This window comes from Necator americanus, chromosome X (assembly GCF_031761385.1).
Source record: "Necator americanus strain Aroian chromosome X, whole genome shotgun sequence".
Lineage (NCBI taxonomy): Eukaryota > Metazoa > Nematoda > Chromadorea > Rhabditida > Ancylostomatidae > Necator > Necator americanus.
The window spans coordinates 8,694,036-8,714,351 of NC_087376.1; the positions used below are offsets into that span (position 1 = coordinate 8,694,036).

A 20,316-nucleotide genomic window follows, 5' to 3' on the forward strand; every position below is an offset into this window, starting at 1 on the left:
ACCACATTCGTAATCAAGAGGTTATTTAGAGCATCTTGGTATTCCACATCATATATGGGTTAGAAATTCCCATTCTCTTCGGAAATTTACAAAGTTCTCCATTGAAGGTTAATGAGAATGCATACATTCCTGGCTGTTGAAAATCTGCTAAAATTTTCCAAATGAACAATGTATACTTTAAAATAGTTCTAATTGTATGTTCTGGAAGTGTCTAGTTTTCTCAATGTCAAACTTACAACTTTGCAATATTTCGCTATTTGTTCCACTTTTTTTGTGCTTGTCCACTTTGGACACTTGTGAAAGTTCCCATGGTGTTCAAAAAATTTTATTTGAAGTAAATACAATAGGAGAAAAACCAAAAAATGAGTTTTTTTTTCCTTAAAAATTAAACAAGGCGTTTGTGCGTTAATTTCCCTATCATTTTTTATCAGCATATATCCCAATTATGAGTTAAAATAAGTCAGATGCATTGAAATTTGTGGGTGTCCTAGAAGGATGAAGACTCTAGGTAGGAATGAAAAAATGTATACAAATCTCTTAGTCTTGTTCATATTAGTGTGGCTTTCAGACAACTGAATTAATTCTGTAATTTTGTAGATCATCAATATTTTTTGAAAGTTCTCAGAAATTCCTAAATACTTTCGCCTCGAGTCCATTGTAAAAAGATATCCAAGACTGATATCCTCGTTAATCATCCACACACTTTATTGATTTTATGCTATGTACGATAGAACAGATCTTAAATTCTTTGTCCAGCCATTAATAAAAATACTGTATTTCAATGTGCGACACATCACAAATGTTCTAGGATGAAAAAGATCCACCTGTTTTTTTTCTCACTCAAATGTGGTAGGAATGATCTCAATATTTACAAATCATTTACAGACATCAGACCACTTAACACTCATTCAGTTTACACTCTCTTGTGTTCTCTACCGATTCACCACTGCACGGGTTTTTTTGTCTGAAGCGTTCGACGAGAATGTCTTTTTTAACGTTTTGTTCCAACATTTTCTCATTCTAGGGTAAAATAATATAATTGATTTCTACTAAATTTGGTTATTCCTTGTTCGTAGACACATAAATGACCTACTGGATGATTGCATCACTTTGTGACCGATCCGAAGATGAACTTTAATAGCTGAAATTCAAGAAAAAATTTTGTTTTATTAATCAATGATAAAGTCTCCATTTTTCCCTACAGCAGCTCCAGTCTCAGCAATTTCCTCATATGTAATCCTTGGGTTTTCTTCCAATAAGATACTCAAATCGCCGTCAACGTTACGAGGCTGTCCAGTGTTGGGTAGAGCTTCCAAAGTAAAATCTTCATCTGAAAATCTGCCATACTAGTTTTTTACTGTCCGAGGAGCATGAGCACAATTCCATTAAACATCCAAAATGTTTTTGCGCAGTCCCAACAGTCATGCCCTTCGGATATTTGCATAGCATTACAAACCGCAAATGCACCTTCCGTTCCATTTTGATAAAAAATGACTCATATGAACGAAAATTGACTCATATGAACGATACTTGACAATGAATAAATGCAAGACACTATATTTTTCAGTCCACTCAAAAAAAGTAAACATTTCAATGACATCTATAAACATCACCTAACATTATCTAGTTAAGATATAAAAAAGCATAACAGATCAATAAAGAAATAAAAACCTTAGCGATCATGCGCAAATAAACTAATAGGATAGAAATAAAACGTAGAAATGTAAACATATACTAAAGAATATGAGGTTAGTCCATCCTTGCGGTTAGGATGCGCCAACGCGTTCAATTCAATTCAGGATCGTTTGCGGTTTACGGACGCATGTGTCAGCGTTTTTATCCTCTCACACAGCTATGGTACTAATCTATCGACCCCGAAGGGATGAAGGGCTTGGTTCGCAGTAGAGCGGATTCGAGCCTACGATCGATCGTGTAGCAGACACAGGGACCACTTACTGACTGCCCTACACCGGGCCCTGAATATGTAATACTAAAGCAAAGTAAATGGCAATGAGAAAACGTGACCTAATAGTCCTCCAAGAGGTCCAACACGTGCCGTAAGTTGATGCGTTGATGTTTCTGATTAGTTAACGTAGAAGTTAAGGTTTTAGAGCATTATATTTTTAAAAAAATGAAGATTGATCATATTTAACTTTAACTCATGATTCGTTGAGGTTTATGGACGTATATCAGGCATATGCAGTGGCTTGGGGGCATCAAGTCGTCCCAGATATAACTGGTACCAATTTGAGAGTGCGTTTAAAGAGGGTTCCGGCAGATTTTCGAGCATGCTCTGATCATGCCTCGCCAGAGCAATTTCCAGTGGTGCGAGAAACAGATTTCCCTTCATTACTACCTCGATACCTGACTCTGCGCGGTTACCGCTAAACATCATGCTCTGCGTCACCGGCTCGGTTATGATTCACAAGCTACAAAATTGTTGTGGAGAATTAGAAACATCCACCGGAATTTTGTGATATGAGGTGACCTCAACGCTGTAACCATACCAGAAGCAGAGAAATCCTTACATAAAATAAGAGAAAAAGGTGCATTTAGTAGTTCCAAATTAAGTATGAAACATTTCGTTAAAAACGGAACATTCTAACTTTCAAAAGCAATGGGAATGAGGACTTTCGTTATTCTGCAAGTCCTACGTTTTTTTGTACCCTAATTTATTCCCGGACAGATGGACCTCTGTGTTTCCGACCTCTCATATGAGAAAGAGTTAATGTGATAATATTTCTAGACTTCCTGAAGGTAAAACCTAGACAAAACCCATGTCCTCTAACTTCAAAACCACATAAAATGATATGTACTTTTAACTACATTTTTTAAATTTACTGTGTAATTTCGACAACTCACAGCATTCTTCTTTACATGTTTCCTTATAACTGTGTAATCTTTTGCACCTCTGTGGCCAGAATAGCATCTAAGACGGTTGTCTGGGTCTCTATGAACGACTGGAGTGCGACCTCATCGAGGTATGGTCGCGTATCCAGCGGCATATGCAGTGGATATGCAATGTCTCGGATGTATTCGCGAAGAATCCGCCGGGACCCTCTTTACCGTCCCCCCCAATTTGACATGTAGAGGCGAAACATTTTGTTAACTTGGAATGTTTTTGAAATATTGACCGCAAAGACGTAGTGATAGCCTCTTGTCAGTACGTCACACCCATGCGATAAACAATTAAATAAATAAATACCACAAGAATTCATGGCGTATGTAAATATTCCCCAAACAATACGAATTCTTTGAAAAATACAACAAAGAACATGTCTTTTTTGTTTTTGCTTGTTGTTTTTGTTTTTCTTGCTTTTGTTTTTGATGTATTTTTGTAAGGATTTCAATACAGTAGGACCACATTTGCGTAAAAAAGAAAGATCCTTCCGTTTTTTTTTTTTTAACTTCAAGCTAAATTATGTTAATCGGTTCTTGGTAACTTAGGAGGATAGAGATCGATAATTTATGTTGGCTCTACTATGTGTAGCATATGGCAAGTTAATATATTGTAAAGCGTTACATTTACACATTTTTTTTTCAAAATATTCCAAAATGATTCTTCCTATCACTCTTGTCAGTTTAATCACACGTGCGTCGATTTTGTCATAAGAATTTCGCCGGATATAAGCGATTGGAAAATAATTACTAAGCTTCAGCATACTACGTCTTATTTCTTGGAAATAATAGTGCGCATTTCATTACTTAACGATGGAGACAGACGTCAATTACGTAGTTTTGAGATATAAGATTACATGAGTTATACTAAAAGTGTTCATTACAGTTATCGTCACGTATCAAATAAAGGATTTTTTGCATAAAAAAAAATAGTGGACTAAATGTCTGACTTTAATCCTTCCGCTTGGGATACGCCAGCACATTCACTTGAATTGATAATCATTTGAGTTTTATGAATCCCCGCAGAGCCTTACAATGACTTGTGGGAGCTGTTCGATGTATGAAGTCAGTGATTTCATCCTCCCATACACGTCTTATACCGAAAAGTTGAAGAACCTAATTGGCACTAGATGGATCTTGAACTATCGATCGATCGTGCAGTCACAGCGGAACCTCTTACCGACTGCTCTACACCCGCCCCATGTTTATTATATGCTTCCATATTCAATGCGAGACTTTTCTTACTCCCTCGTTTATAAAACTAAGAATTTGAATGAGCCCACTGCGATGTCAAGGAATAAATTAGGATATTTTCCAACGTTTAGCGTGACTTTAGCACTTATTTGTGTTGGTGCATAAATTATCCTCAAAGGTCGCTTGCTCCAACTCTGCTACTTTACATCAGAATCGCTTACAGTATACAGCAAAACCACAAAACTTTTACGAGCACACAAATAATGCTGAATACTGTAAATAAACAAAAATTACTGTGGAGTTTACTATCAAATATGTACATAAATTCTTCGCCGAATGCATTCAAAAACGCGACCGCGATGCGCTTGCGATTGGAACAAGGTAGAGAACGAAAATGTATCAAGGAAGAACCAGCCTCAATTTACTCTTTGAGGAAACTCTTTATACCTGTATGGACAGTGAAAGGAGGCGTACAAAGTAGACCTCGCCGTACATGCGTAAAAATTTGTGTCATAGCATAATTTCACCATTAATCGACCTTATGTACTTCCATTTTGTTCTATTGTTGAAAAAAAACTACATCCTCAGCCCTTTTTTGAGTGGGAAAAACCTAACAGCTAAAAATCCTGCGAGCACAGCTGTTATGCTTGCGATTAACGTTCAATCAGTTGACGATCGGTGACGTTAGTTCACTGAAGGAGTCTTACGCACATGAGGGTTGCGATGGGGTGTCAGAATATTAAAGGCAACACTCCACTCCACGAATCTGAGGTGGTACGGATTTCAGGTGGAGTATTTGTATACGGGATGGGAGACTATGGAGAGGGGAGTGATTCCATCCATTTCTTCCTGGTTGCCGTAAAAAACGGCCCGAAAGATACGGTTTCGGGCGTTCTCTTTTTCCACGAGGAGTTTGACTGGAGCGCGCCAGCTTTGTGCGGCGTCTTCCGGGCCGTTTTTTACGGCGATTAGGAAGAAATGGACGGAATCACCACCCCCCCCCCCCCTTCCCCCTCTCCATAATCTACTATCCCTTATAAGAATACTCCACTTGAAATCTGCACCACCTCAAATTCGTGGGGTGATGCCTTTAGGAAAAAATTATATCAACATCATAAGGCATGGGATGGTGGTGCACTAACATGGCACTTCGATGGAAAATCGGAACCATCCATTTTTGAATGGATGTTAGATTTGTCCATAGCAGAAAGAGCAGTTTACAGTAGTGGCGAATTTTACATTTTTTTCTCTCTTAACATAACAACAAACTTATTTTCACTCTATATGTTTAATGGTAGATTGGTGTTAAAAAATAACTAAGTGGGAGTACATTCACTTCCGCTGAACTAAGCATTATTCTAGGGTAAGCTTTTAAGAAGTATCAAATGCATGGGCCACCAATTTGCCCAAGTATAATATACCGGAAGGAAATGCTCTACTCGCAATCATGGCCAATTCAACTTCATTTACGTATGCAATATAAATTTCGAGTCTGAACACTGTGTGGATTTCGTTTTTGTTTCGGAGTTTTACGCACATTTCAATTACAATATTAGATTGATTGAAAAAAGTGAAGATTTTTACTTGCACTGGGAAATGTCGCAATATTACAAAATCCAAACGTTGCAACACTATAAAATATGAAACGTACAAGTGGAAAAATTAGAGACGTGGAGGCAACGAGTGTGAAATTTATAAATAGCAGCTCACAAACACGTTTATGTTTCTTAATTCCATCAGAAAAAGGTGATCCTTTTAATTCTTGTCAAAATTACGGTGGTAATCATAAAATTCGTGTTCGTAGCAAAATAACAACGCTTTTAGTTTTGAAAGAATTTGAGGATCTATCACTATTTTTGTGTGTGCATTTCTCAAAGATGCCAGGTTATTTCTTCCTCGACTAAAAATAGGTGTCTGGCAGGATATGTCCTAGCTGAAGTCTATTGGTGTCTATGGTGTCCCGAAAATCTACTTATCGTCATAGAAACACCTCTGAGAAGTTTCGCATTTTATTTTAAGAGGGAGAAGCAGGGTCGGATCAAATGTTATAGCGTATAATTTTGAATTTTGAATAGGAAATAAGTTCTGGAAAACCAAGACAAGATAAATCCTTCCGAACAAATCTGAGAGTGATGTGAAGAAAAACTGTCACCATCCTCTAATTCTCATTCTTTGTGAGATAATAATAAGATATTTATGAGCTCTCCCTCGTTCACGATCTATTCTATTCTATTCGTTGTCGTATGCAAAAATAGTCTCATCCTGGTTCTTTCCATCGTTTATTGAATTTGTGTGTTCTTACTGAAATTTCCTCAAGTTAAAAAAAAATGTATTTAGCATTATTGAGTAAGGAATTCTAGGGTGTACCAAAGTTTGACTTAATAAAAACTTCCCAAGTAAAACAACATTAGATTCTTCCACGTTTATTTTTTTTGTTTACAATTTTCAAATCAAACAATTTGTACTATACCACTACCACCAGTACTATTTATTTATGTTTTCCATTTATTTATTTCTCTGTTCATTTATGTCGCTACAGTTATGGGGTGGTGAAGCTACTCTAGGACTTATTAGAAGATTCCTACCCAAGAAGTATGTAATTTTTTATCTTCTTTTTTTTCACGCACGAAAAAAATATTCTTTAGAAGACGAAACTGGTGAGAGTTCCGGTATTGTCTGGCTTCGCTGCTTTTCCATTTATGGTGGAAAAAAGTGGTGACTGTATTCCTTATTTTTCCATAACGTGTATAAAATTGATATGTGTTACAAATATTGTAGCAACCAGCTTGATATTTAGATTATGTTCTGAAGGTGTACGGAATAAAATATGAGATCATCATCAAGCAGAAATTAGGAGGGAAAACTTTTCCCTCGCTTCACAAAATGCGAATTATGAAGTTTTTAAGCTACGTACCTAGAACAAGATTTTACTTCAAATTTATTCACCCACTTTTCTCTATCTGTATCTCAACTAAAAGAAAAAGAATTTACTGGAAGTAATAAGAACTACTTAGTATTTCCAACCTTTTTTAGTCTAGATAAATTTCAAAGAACCTAGATCATCAGCTTAAACTCAAAAAGCGGATGCTAGCAAACGTACTCTCACACAAATGAGACTTAATGTTACTATTGTCATGAAATAAAACTCTAACGAACCGTTCTCCAGCACAACGTGAACATAATCTTTTTGCTGGATTTCAAAAAAAAAACCAATCCATTATTGTTCTTTTACGAGTTATTTTTGGAAACACATTGTTAAATGCGAAATTTGCACAGTGCTTGCATTTCTGTAGAGACCCCATTAGTGTTTTTTTCCCCTCAAGTATCTGCTCAGACACGGGGAGAGCCTAAAAACCAAAAATCACGAAAAACACTATGTAAATGGCGTTGAGCCTTCAGCATCAACAATGAAATAATCGTAGTGCTCGATAATTTCCCGATCATAACATAAAAAAATTAAAAATGCATATAAAAAAACAGCAACAGGAGTAAGAGAGTAATGAAATATGCGGAAATATATTCTGTTTAGTTTAAAATATATGTTATACGTTAGAAAGTATTTTAGAACTTTGAAAACTCAATGAAGAACCGCAAATTTTGTCGCTTTTGATGCAGTACTTCCGTTCATAACATTCAAGTAGTAATTGTTGACTACTGTTTTCGTCGTTTTCCGTTTAGGAATTCCTTTTCAATTAAAATTTGTCAGTTTTTCAGTGGCGCTTTTTAAACTATTCGTAAATACTTCTAAACTAATTTGGGAAAAGCAACAAGACTTTAATGCATACGTCAGACGCGGTTCTAGATTGAAAAAATGTGTCAAAATGACAATTTTTTGTTTCTATTGCAGTACTTAAAGTATTTGACCCATTCTCAGAATTATCGCAATAGCATTTCGTAATCCTGTTAAAATTGTCCAGAGGAAAACCAGTAATTGGTGGATTTACGAGGACTGACGACGAATTGAAAAAGGAGGTAATTTAAAGAAGAAATTACACACGTGATGATGGGAGAGTTTAATGACTCTCAGCACTAGTTACAGACAAATAGATAAAAGCTAACGAGAATTTTTTCTTGTGTCACTTGTACCTTTCTCTGAAAATTCAGCAAATGAAAACTCGTCGAAGGGAAACTCCAAGGTATGATTATAGCTTCACTCGGTATCCATGAGAGACAGTTAAGTAGAAGCGTCGTTGGGCGTAGTACTAGCGAATTATTTTGTCGATTGTTGCTCTCTCTTCCAGTCTTTCTCTTTCATTTTTATGCCTTTTTTTCCTTAATTTTTTAACGCTCACGTATTTGTACGTACATATATGTACGTGTGCGATGATATGTAGCTATCTTTATCGGAACGATGTCCGATTGAAACTTGGTAGAGGAAGTAGTATGTGCTGATCAGCTGAGGTGCGTTGCGAGAGACGGGTTGCGGTTCCCTGTGTAAAACAACTATACACAATAAAACGATAATTATTCGGAAAAAAAAATTACAAAACTCTCGCGAACATCCTTCCTGTAACTGTCTGGAAGTGACGCGCATTACTTCAGGCTACAACTCACATCAACTCAAAACTAAATGTACATTAGTGCCTCCGATGTTCACAACATCTGATGTGGCTGTCACGGGCGAAGCAATTCCTTTTATCGCTACGACCGCATAAGAGCTCGGTTCTTTATCATCTTTTTTGAAGACAATAGTGATCTCACCATTTTGCAATAAGTTAAACCAAAACGATTGCGAATATATTCCAAAGGTTATTGATATTGTCTTATATGGGCGGGTGTGGTGTAGCGGTTAGAGGTTCCGCTTCCTGCACGATCGATCGGAGGTTCGAATCCGCCCTAGTGCTCACCAAGCCTTTCATCCCTCCGGGGTCGATAAATTGGTACCAGACTTGTCTGGGAGGGTAAAAGCACTGACTTGACACATCGGCTAGCCACCGCAAGTCATTGTATTGGCCAGATACACGTTCGTAAACCTCAAACGATTCTGAATTGAAGTGAACGTGGGGGCGCATCCCAAGCGGATTGATTAACGCCAGAAACTTTAAACTTTTAAACTTTATTGATATTGTCTTACTATTATTATTATTATTATTATCATTAACATTATTATTATTATCTAGATTATTATTGCAGCATAATAATTTTTTGAGATTGATGATGACGATTAATGATTTGGCGATTTCCTATACATATTTGAACAAAAACCTACCATAAATTTTCGACATGCTCTCGATTTTGGTCCGCAAATGCGTGAAAATTTCGATTGTGATTGCACAATATGTGATCTCAACATCGAGATTGATTTCTCTTTTTCTTTTTCTTCGGTTTTATTCCAACTTAGAACACTTCTTCAAAGACTTCAATGCCACCCAACCTATCTCGTTGTGTACGCCTACTTTGGGAAAAACTCACCAATTTCCTTCCTATGCGCTCAGAAATTTCTGCGTCTTCGAGACAATCTTCCTCATTACTGTTTAACACCAATCTACTTAGAACAAGGGGAAAAGAGCTGATACAAATACAGTAAGATCCACACATTTTTGTTGACAAGATCAAAAACAACAACTTCGGCGCATGTGCACGAAAGTTTGAAAGGACGCGCGCTTTCGTCAATGAGTCAAACACCTAAAAGATCATGAGACACAGATAAATTTCTTGCCGGAGGCCTGACATTGAATTTTTGTCTGTAAAGAGAATTATAAAGTAATTTTATTGTGTTGCGAATCTCTTTTTATAAATCAGGAACCATAAAGTATAGTGTTATAACAAGAGTCACAAAACCCTCTATTTCTTGCCACATGGCCCTAAACAAAAATTGATTCCGGAACGCCTGTCGTGTCCCACAAAAATTAGGAGAAAAACCGAGTTCATAAAACGCTCTTAACATCCAATTTTTGACATATCGTAACCGTTTCGGCCCGTAAATCTGCACCACACGATCAACAGTAATGATAATTTTCAAACAAATTGCATCAACAAGAAGATGAGCTTCGATTTTCTGAACTAATAGTGAAAGGCAGTCGTTGAAATCTTCTGGAAGTTGTTATTTAGTTCACACAGTAAACCACTATGCGGATACAAGTGGACAGACTTTCTCAGTCACATTCAAGTGGATGTCATATTTTCTGTCTTTTTATTTCTATGCTTGTTCATTTATTCGTTCATCTTCTCATCAATCCACCTTGACATAAATTTTCAAGCAACAGTTTAACAAAAATCGAAAGAACAGATTTACGAGAGGGTCCAAGCACATGGAAGAGTTAGATATAAATAACACTCATAAATTTCATATAAGTTTATTGGAAATGGAAATTTTATCTGCAGTGAAAATGAGGTCGAAAAAAATACATTTATGACAAGGATGACGAAAATTTCGACTTCATTTTTTTTAAATTCCTTCTTTTAACGTATAAACGTGTGTTTTGAAAAAAAAGACCGAGTTATATAGGTTTGTAAAAACCATAAAATCCCCTAAAATAATCGCTGACGCTTTTTTTTTGCACCAATCGCAACAGCATCAGAAGAAACGCTTGGTTTTAGAATAGAACGATACTCAACCCTAAGTTTTTTTTTTAATGGAAATTTGTCCCAGAGAGAATTTTGCCTTGAAATTGTTGCATGAATTAGCGTATATTCTTTTTGTGCATCACTTATTCCGTATCACCCATTCCTTTTGCGGAAGAATTTTTCCTGTGAACTGATAGGATTTAAGTGCATAGGTTCCGGAATGTAGGCAAGGGTTTTCCTAAAGAGGCGGAGCTTCATTCATCCTCGTCACTGCTCTCTTCACACCCAGCTGACCGTGACCGCATACACTGACCTCCTGTATTCTTGACACTTAAATTTTTTGAATCTTCGCTCTTGTCCTTTTCTTTTTTTTGCGCGTGTTTTTTGTTGTTTACCTCAAAGACTTTTTGCAAGTTTTTTTGTAAGTATTTATGTTAAGTAATCGCAAATCTTTTTGTTAATGGCCAACTTTTTAGTCAACTGAAGTATTTGAAGGTGTTCTGCGAGAAGAACATTGCTATGATTTATTGATGGATTGAATCTCAGATCCAGAAACAAAACTCTTCAGCGATTTGTTGTTTTCTGTGCGGTACTCCAAGCGCAGAACATTGATATAAGGGCTGATATCTTTTTCGTCGTTGAAAAACGTGAGTGATTTGAAAATTTTAAATAGAATTTTCCAAATGTTTTATAAAATAAACACTTCTCCTTCCTATCGTATTTGAAGATAATTTCCTTTTTTGCTTCTCTATATATACATTGAACACACCCATAGATACACTGCACACATCCATCAATGTGCAGATACACACCTTTCGTTATGTTTAAGCTAGTAGCTCCTCTCAGATGTCCTAAATGTAATTACAGTAATCTATTCCAATGGTGCAGTAGAACTACGTTGTTTATCACTTTTTTTCCGTCCTTACTTTTTACTATTAGGATCAAGTACAGCTTAATTATCACAACTAACATAGCACTGAAAGAAAACTGTTTTTGAACATTATCTAACTAATGCTTTTTTAAATTTATTTTCTGGCTTTTTTAGGATATGGGTTTGTGTTCCTCAAAGAAACGATACACAACAGAACTTTCTGATGAGGAGGTGGCAGCTATCAGGGAGGTCTGGATAAGGTAAACCAGTTACTATTCAGTTCTAGAAAATTGTTTCGGTAGTAGGGCATTTTACAGCATAGTAATTACGGAACTTCGTTTGCAATAATGTTCTAAGAAACTGCTATTGTGAATAATTTGCAGCAATGTACATACAGTACCTGGAACCTTTTATCATTATTTGAATGCCATTGACTTGGAGAATGTGTTTCTTGACCGTTTGTTCACCATCGTTCGTGTTTTATCGTCTTGAGTTCTTAGCAGTAATTGTTGATTAAGCGCTTTGCATACAGTCATCTATTCCGAAACGAATGTCTGCAACAACTCCTAGAATCCCTTCATCAGAGAAACGCTAGAAATTTTTCTTTGGCTCATTATTACTTCGTCAAAAAAACGATTTTTAGTGGACCAACCAATTGTACCTTCTTGAGGTACTCTATTTTCGTTTAAAAATACGTGTTCATCACAGAAGGCGTTCATCCGACGTGACGTAACGCGCACGCGAGGAAGATGGGTGCCAATGCTTAGGATAGCTCACGTAGATCAGCAGGTGTTGGGAAGGCAGACCAGTAGTTTCGGGAATTAATGACAGTATTCAAAATGGCAGAACAGCAGTTTCGGGAAATATTGACAATGTTCTTTTTGATCTTTGATAAGATGTACATCAGTTGTAAATTGTGTTCCTTGACTAACATTTCGGCAAATCGCCTTTTTTAGTGCTTGACGTGTACTGACAGAATCACCACGATACAAAAGTTTTCCAGGAGACTTCTTGTGGTTTGTCTTGTGTAACGTGCTTGAAGTACAGTTAAACTTCCTCATCTCTTGCTCGAGCTATGGCGATAAACATATGGGCGCGCGATTATTCAGTTTTGGTATTCAAGGAGCGTAGTTGAATGGCAAGGATACGTCGCAGGATTCATCCACTCTTACGCACCAGCAAAGAAACGAATTTTAAAGCTAATAATGAAATTTCGATCCAATAACCTCAGAACATTAACCTATAAATCTATTGATGTATTTTGGATAAGCGCCAACAATCCTGAAAATGAAATAATCCCATGGAAAAATCGACAACGTAGGAACTCACGGTTTATCTCGAGCGGCGCTTCTGAATAGGAGAATACGTCTAGATGTAGTCTGCCCTCTGATTGCAAGTTGAGGGGTTCATTACTAAAGGTCTCCTATCTTCGGTAATTATTTGGTCCAATCGGCACGTTAGTGATCATAAAGAAAGCGATCTCTCATTAAAAAAAGGAGAACATTATAACATCGTACTGACATTCATCGAAAGTCATAGTCTTTTCTGTAATTCAGCCATGCGTACTGAAACCTCTACGGCACATAAGTGATGCGTAACGTCCACCAAATACTTTTTTTTCCTATTAAATCATAACTTGAAAGATTGGAGTATTTGAGGGATTCGCTGTATCTGCTGCTTTGATTTTACCAGTAATATTCTTAAGAATTCTAAAAGATTTGTAGTAGCACTACTCTTTTAGAAATACGTAGACGTGAGGAGCATTTCCGTGCATCCGTTAGCTGAACATCACATATGTAGATTAAATGTCGCAGAAAGCTATCGAGGTTGTTGCATCACGACAATTCTTGTTATCATTTCAGAAACTGCTAAGGATTAGAACGGATTTACAAATTATTCCATTTTTAATTAGTGGGTCATGAATAGAAGATGAAGAGCGAACCAAATAATACTTCTCCGAATAATAAAGAAAGGGCTCACAATTAATAATCAATAACCAAGAAACGGAACACAAAAATCTACGTATCTTATTCCCACCATGTGATTTCAGGAATCATGAAAAATAGTGTTCTATAATCCTTATTACCCATACTATTCCTAAAGATAAATCATTAAGATAAGAGATATACTTTTGCAGGAATTGCAGTACGATTCATTTGAGTGCTGAAGAGTTTCTATGGTGATCATAGGAATTCTCGTAATGTAACAAACGTTGTTACTTTTTGAGAGTAGTAGTTGTTAGTAGTAGAAGAATATAAGCAAATTTCCAAATTATGTGTAAATTTACAGTAAATCGCGTTAGTTATTGAAAGAGAGGTCTAACAAGTAAGTTGTAAGTGAAATGAAAAATATTACCTTCAGTGTTCTGCTGGCTTTTGTTCATGCTTATGATGCAAGTTCTTAGTATTCGAATTTACTAAAATTCGCAATTTAGAATTTCGGACCAAAGCTCCTAGTCTTTCGCGTATTTTCGGGAATTCTTGTGAAAAATAATAAAACCTCCAACATCGTTATTTGCTTGTAGAACTATAAAGATGGCTGCCTGATTTTTTTTTGCACACCCATAACCTTTAGAATTTCATAGTCTTTAAAATCATACATTGGCGGACTTCCATCCACCATGAGAGTCTATGACAGCGTTTCATTTTTCCTTTGGTCCCAGGAAACTGTAACCTTTAACTGAAGTGTTACAATTCCCTGGGACCAAACGCAAAGGAGAGGAGGAGGGCTGAGACTCAAAGAACAGTTCAACAGTGGACTTGAAGTCAATGAAAATATCTTAAGAGGGATCGCAATGTTCCGGATCAAGTAGTCTGATGGGGCGTGGTCTGGGGTGTAAAGTGGATGGGGAACCATTTCCTACTCCAGAGTCTCAAGTTGACTCCGAGTGGCCGAAGCGACATGCGGTCGCGCCTTGTGGTGGAGATCGTGGTGGCGGCACGTCTCGATCGCTTTTATCGGATTGCAGCTGCCGCATGTAGACTTTGGGATCGACTGCTTGACTGTGGGTGAGCAACTTCTACCATAGCATTCCCAGCGCGTCCCAGAAGCAGCAGAAGAGAACGTTCCTCTGGTGCTAAATCTGTCGTAGCTGCCGTGGCAGCTGAACGCTCTGGAGATCCAGTAGACTTAGTTGTTATGGAGCAACCCAGCTCTCGTATCTCGCTACGGTATCTTACGAACAATCCAATCGGCGTAGGTGATGAAGCGATGACTGGTAGATAATTAGTCGGCATGAAGGGTTTGTCCTGCTCAGCGCGTGGGGCACCGATCACCACAGAACTTTCCGTTAGCTTGGAGATGGATGTAGATGAACTTCGATGGTGTTCTTTGTAGTCACCGTCCGCCGTTCGGAAACTGCCTAGAGACTGCACATATCGTCGTCGATGTTGGCACTCAGTCTATCTGCAGTACAGGACGAGTTTACTGCAATCGGTTAGAGGTCAGCTGTGGCCGCACGATCCATTGTCCAAACCGCCCTAGTGCTCAGCAAGCCTTTCATCCTTCTGGGGTCGATAAATTGGTACCAGACTTGTTTGCACTCCATCCTTTATCCTTTATCTGACAGCCAACATCTGTAAAATTATACTTTCGTGATGCATTGCAATAATATAGATTTACGAGAAATCATGAAACCGAATAACGTGTGATTATTCGATCTCATCCACACATTGTCGAAAATACAGATATGGGGAATTGAACCCCAGCCCTCTCCCATGCTAAGGGAGCACTCTACCACTGAGCTATACCCCCACGTAGGGGCAGTGGCAACGTTCGCTCCATGGGGCGGGTGTAGTGTAGCGGTTAGAGGTTCCGCTTCCTGCACAATCGATCGGAGGTTCGAATCCGCCCTGGTGCTCACCAAGCCTTTCATCCCTTCGTGGTCGATAAATTGGTACCAGACTTGTCTGGGAGGATAAAAACTTGACACATCGGCTAGCTACCACAAGTCGTTGTATAGGCAAGTTACACGTTCGTAAACCTCAAACGATTCTGAATTGAAGTGAACGTGGGGGCGCATCCCAAACAGATTCAGTAACGCCAGAAACTTTATCCTTCTATCCACGCATATGTACATTCGCATGAACCTTAAGTGGGAGCTACAATCGGTGCAGTTCGCTCTGCAACCTTGTTGACCGAAATCTTTCGGTGACGGCATGCACTGAGCTCTCTCTGCTGTGCAAAAAATTCCTCGGATCCCCTTCTTCAACTTTCCATAGTCGTTCACCTCTTCCGCATACAAATGCATAAACAGGACTACTTTATCATTTTTACTCAAGTCCCTTCCCATTAGTTCTATCGTTTGTTTTGCTCCTAAGAGGCCTCTAAAATCTTAGCAGGGTTTAACCGCTGTCTCATTTTTGTGCAATGTTTCAGAAAAAGCGTTTGTTGTAGTCAGAAGCAAAATCCCGAAATCCGTCTCAGAAGAAGGTTGACCATGCAGAGTCGCAAAAAAAAATTAAAAAACAAAAAAAAAAAGCAAAAAAAAAAAAAAAACAAAAAAAAGCAGAATTCCAAATTTTGCAAGCTGAAGTCTTTGAAAAGATGCCTTTCAATAAGTAAAAACTTTCGAAACAGCAGAAAAGGGTTTCTTCTGTATTTCGAAAGAAAATTTTGCGCAACTACACAAAAAATGTGAAAGAAATCAAACCTTTACAAATCCAAATATCTTAGGCTCCCAAGAAGCAAAGACTTCACTAACTGATACTCATCCACTATTACTCAAAGAAAGAGCTACCAAAACTCATTAAAAACTCTAAGAAAAAAGGGAGTCTTTTGCATACTGTAGAGAAAGTTCACGCCACGCCTTCACGGGGGACGCGTCCAGCCCTCATGTTACAACACGTTTCGTGAGGACTTTATGTAACCTTAGTCAACAGCAGCTGGATATAGCGTTATATCGTTAAATAGCGTTGGACTTTAAATGAAATGGGTTTCCATTATTTGAAATTGCAGCATACATACGTTGCGATAGTGCAATTGGTTTTAAAACGACACCGCGACGACTACGTCATCGCGGCTTCGTTTCTGTACTTTCTGTACTTTGTATTTTAGCGGTTAAGTAGATTCGGAATTCATAAGATTCTTTCCACGCTGCCTGTTTAGCCAGAGCTACCAGAGAAGCGTGGAGAAGGGATCCCAAATACTCAAACTTCGTCATCGGATCTGACCGGGGTATTGACAGGAGGTTCTCGAGTATAATGTGATCATGTTTTGAGAGCGCGATTTGTGCCGCAAGTCCCGAGAAGAACCACTGGCTCAAGCAAAACCAATGAATAGACCACTGAGGGAACCGCAGCACGTACAAGGGAAGCATTCTAACCCACCTCGAAGCGACTAAAGCGGTTCCTACGCCTTCCTAAGCCATTATTGCGAAGAGCACCAAGGTTAGAAAAAAGTTGAGACGAACACCTAAGAACGAGCAGTAGTTAACATAATATACTTGAGGATATTAATCTATATATGCATATATCCAATTTCAGCAATTCTTCTAGTTATTTTTCAGTAGATTTACACTTTTTTTAAGCAACAGTGACTAATTTTCTTGAAGAGCTAAGAACGACAACGTCGGCAAGAAGATCCTACAAACTCTCATTGAGAAACGTCCAAAGTTTGCGGAATATTTCGGAATTCAAAGCGAATCACTCGAAATTAAAACATTGAATCAAAGCAAGGAATTTCATTTGCAGGTAAGATTATTGGGTTCTTTCTCTTCACTCTGGTTTTTGTTTTTTGATAAAACTGCTCGATAGTTTATTTGAAATGTTAGGACGGTGGAAATAAATCAGTTGAATCTTCCTGGTATACCTCTCATAACTGAAATAAAATTTAGATCCTAAGTTAAAAATGTGTATTTTATTATCCCATTATTGTCTGTTGTTTCAATCTTGTTTTCTGACTAATTTATTTCTTTCATCAATTCTATTACCCTAAATGGAAATTTGTGAATACAAAGAACTGAAAATATGCATAGCCAGATAAGAATTCGGAAGCTTAAAACTCTTGAAGGCTGAAGAACGCTTTTGAAAATTTTTACGGATTATTTTTGAATCAGGCGTGAAGCAATTTTGAACATTTCTTCAAAGTTTGAATTTGTTCAAATATCTAAAACAGTGATTTTAAATGAAAAGTAGTCATTTAAACCACTGCAACATTCATTCATTGCTTTTGTTTAATATTTTCTCATGAGATAAAATCTTCTCTTCACATTCTCTCTTCCCTCGGCCTCTCCCAGTTGAAGGACCATCGCAATTATTTGATTGAAAACATTCGAATAGTGTGTACACCATAGAATTCCATGTAGCGTTTAGTGAACTGGAAACTACTGAAAGATTTGAATTTATAGCCATATTATATTTAATTAACAGTTCTAATAATAGACCATAAACAAAAGTTTGCAATGTGTTCCATGCTATTCTACGCAATTCCTGAAGAGTAATATTTTAAAGAGAAATTTTTGTGAATGAGATAAAAACTTAGTACTACTGGGTCAGGTATTCACATTAGGTACTTTCTATTCAGATTTTTTAATATAACGCACAGATCTAGAGTTCAAATCAAGCTTGTGAAGTTTATATTACTTATTAAATATTATATTTTTAGATTGGATTATATTATTATTTATTACAGTAATTTCATCATAGCTGCTATAATCAATATCAGTTGAGAATTCTCTCGTATTCTTTTTTGAGCAAAATTTATAATAAAATTTTTAGATGTACCCAAAAGCGATAGTGTTTTCAAGCAATTGAACAATGTGGTACATGCGAATGATTATTTCGTCTGCAAAAACATTAAGTTTCACGAAATATCAAAAACATAAATGGCACGATTTCAGGCTCATCGCATACAAAATTTCCTAGATACTGCTGTTGGTTCCCTAGGATTCTGTCCTATTTCGAGTGTTTACGACATGGCACATCGCATTGGGCAAATACATTTTTATAGGTGAGGACAAATTTTCCGCTGTTATCTTCTTACGTACACGAACTTCCATTGTTTTGTTTCCTCTCGTTTTCTCATAATATGGTTGTTGTTATTAGTTAACACAGCGTAAAATTGAGCATGTCCAATCTAAATTTCTGTCTTTTTTCCCTTTATTTGTACTGCAATGGAAGATTGTTCGAACTATAAGTATATCATTACATTCTCTACGAACATGAGAAAAAATTGCTTAAAAAAATAGAAGAAAATTGCTTTAATGCTCCGCTGTTCACGCACTGTAAAAACAATTGGCTGTTATCATTACAATGCAACAATAGACGGTAACACTTCGAAACCTTGTAAACACTGCAAACAATTAACAAACTCTGTGTCGCACTGATATCGCCCTTGAGAAAGTTAGATTTCCTGAGAAAGGAGAATAGATGAGTGAATAAAAGTATAGAGCACAGACTGTCTGGGGTTAATAGATCCGCCTAGGATGCGCCAAAGTGTTTACCCCAATTCAGAATCATCTGAGATTTGCTGTACAATCCGTGTCTACACTTAATAACGACTTGTGGAGGCTTGCCAAAAATCACGTCAATGCTTTCATTTTTTGTGACAATTAACCTCAATTGGCACTTGAGAAGTTTTGAACCATCGACCGTTTTGTGACGGCCAAACCTCTTAACCTCCATCTGCGCCACACCTGCCCATAATGAATGTCGCGCTATTTTTCACAGTTATATTTTACGTTTGGTTTGCTAGTTACTGAAGAATAAATGTGTTTTTTCGTGCGGAAAAGTTTGCTCTAGATGTCATGAAATATATGATATTGACAATATGGAATATGGAATAATATAGACAACATGAACCCAAGACAGGTCCGACAAAGTTCGGCGCCTTCGTGCGACTTCTCTTATCGTCAATACCAAGCACGTTTCCAAACATTCGGCCGAGTAATTCGCTCACCGATAGTCTAGATAAAATCCTGCAAAGTGGGCTATTGATAAAATTCCTGAACAACGCCACTCTCTGGGTCCATACTACTGATGACTTCACTGCACGTGTTTTCATCCGACTTCTCGTAGCTGCTTGTACGAGAGTTGCTCGAACACCCTAGGGTTAACTGAAACCTGTGCTTCAGAGACTACTAACATGTGCTACGCGTTTTCTTGCAATACCTGCCAACTTCAACCCGTTCGAAACATTATTTGAGAATTTTTAGTTCTAAAAAACGATGGAACGTAATCAGAAAGAAGGACAAAGGAAATGATTCCGTCACAAAAAAACGCTTTCTTTGCAAGTCTGCTAGACAAAGTCTGCTTTAAATCATCCGTAACAAGCTATTAATTAGAATAAGAGCAACGCTTCTCTCAACTTTTTCAAGTTTCGTTCCATATTAGAAATGACGGCGTTTATTTAAGAGGAGTGAACTTCGGAGCTGACAACTGGCTCGTGTTCAAAAGGGTAACTGTCGATCAGGTCACAACAGGACAATCGGACAGCAGCAACGAACCAGAGCAGAACGGAGTCACAAAGGTCGAAGAGGAAAACGGGACGTTTCCTACAGTCGTAAGTCTAACATACATACTTTATCGACTATGTCGTATAGAGAAATCCATATGGACCCATGTTTGTTTGAGGGTATTGCGAACCCATACAGCGGCGAAAACTGCTTGGCACGTCTCGGATGGAACAAATTAATGACAGTGATTGTGCGAGAAATGAAAAAAGGTTGGTTAATATTATGTTGCTGACAACTTGCTAAATCAGACGATACAATATCATTGCAGGATTTTTGGAAGAAGCGATGCGTAACTGTAAGGAAGAGGATAACAATGGCCTGCTTTGATGACAGATCATCTGATATTATCGTTGGGATATACATGTGTGCTGGTGACCACAAAATGGTTCATTAC

The 20,316-nt window shown here is 37.6% G+C and overlaps 1 protein-coding gene across 2 annotated transcripts; it reads left to right on the forward strand.

The window, feature by feature from the left end:
• Positions 1–8,230: 8,230 nt before the first annotated feature.
• Positions 8,231–20,249, forward strand: RB195_021883 (uncharacterized protein; the record flags this gene model as incomplete). Of its 2 annotated transcripts, XM_064208808.1 has the most annotated exons (8): positions 8,231–8,249; positions 11,218–11,246; positions 11,645–11,730; positions 17,022–17,160; positions 18,309–18,418; positions 19,822–19,969; positions 20,041–20,131; positions 20,191–20,249. In XM_064208808.1, the coding sequence occupies 8 exons, from the start codon at positions 8,231–8,233 to the stop codon at positions 20,247–20,249; spliced, it is 681 nt and encodes a 226-aa protein (XP_064064689.1). The 2 variants fall into 2 exon arrangements, with proteins under 2 accessions (XP_064064689.1, XP_013299104.2); XM_013443650.2 differs by lacking the exons at positions 8,231–8,249; positions 11,218–11,246 and having other exon boundaries at positions 11,648–11,730.
• Between the last annotated feature and the right edge of the window lie 67 nt (positions 20,250–20,316).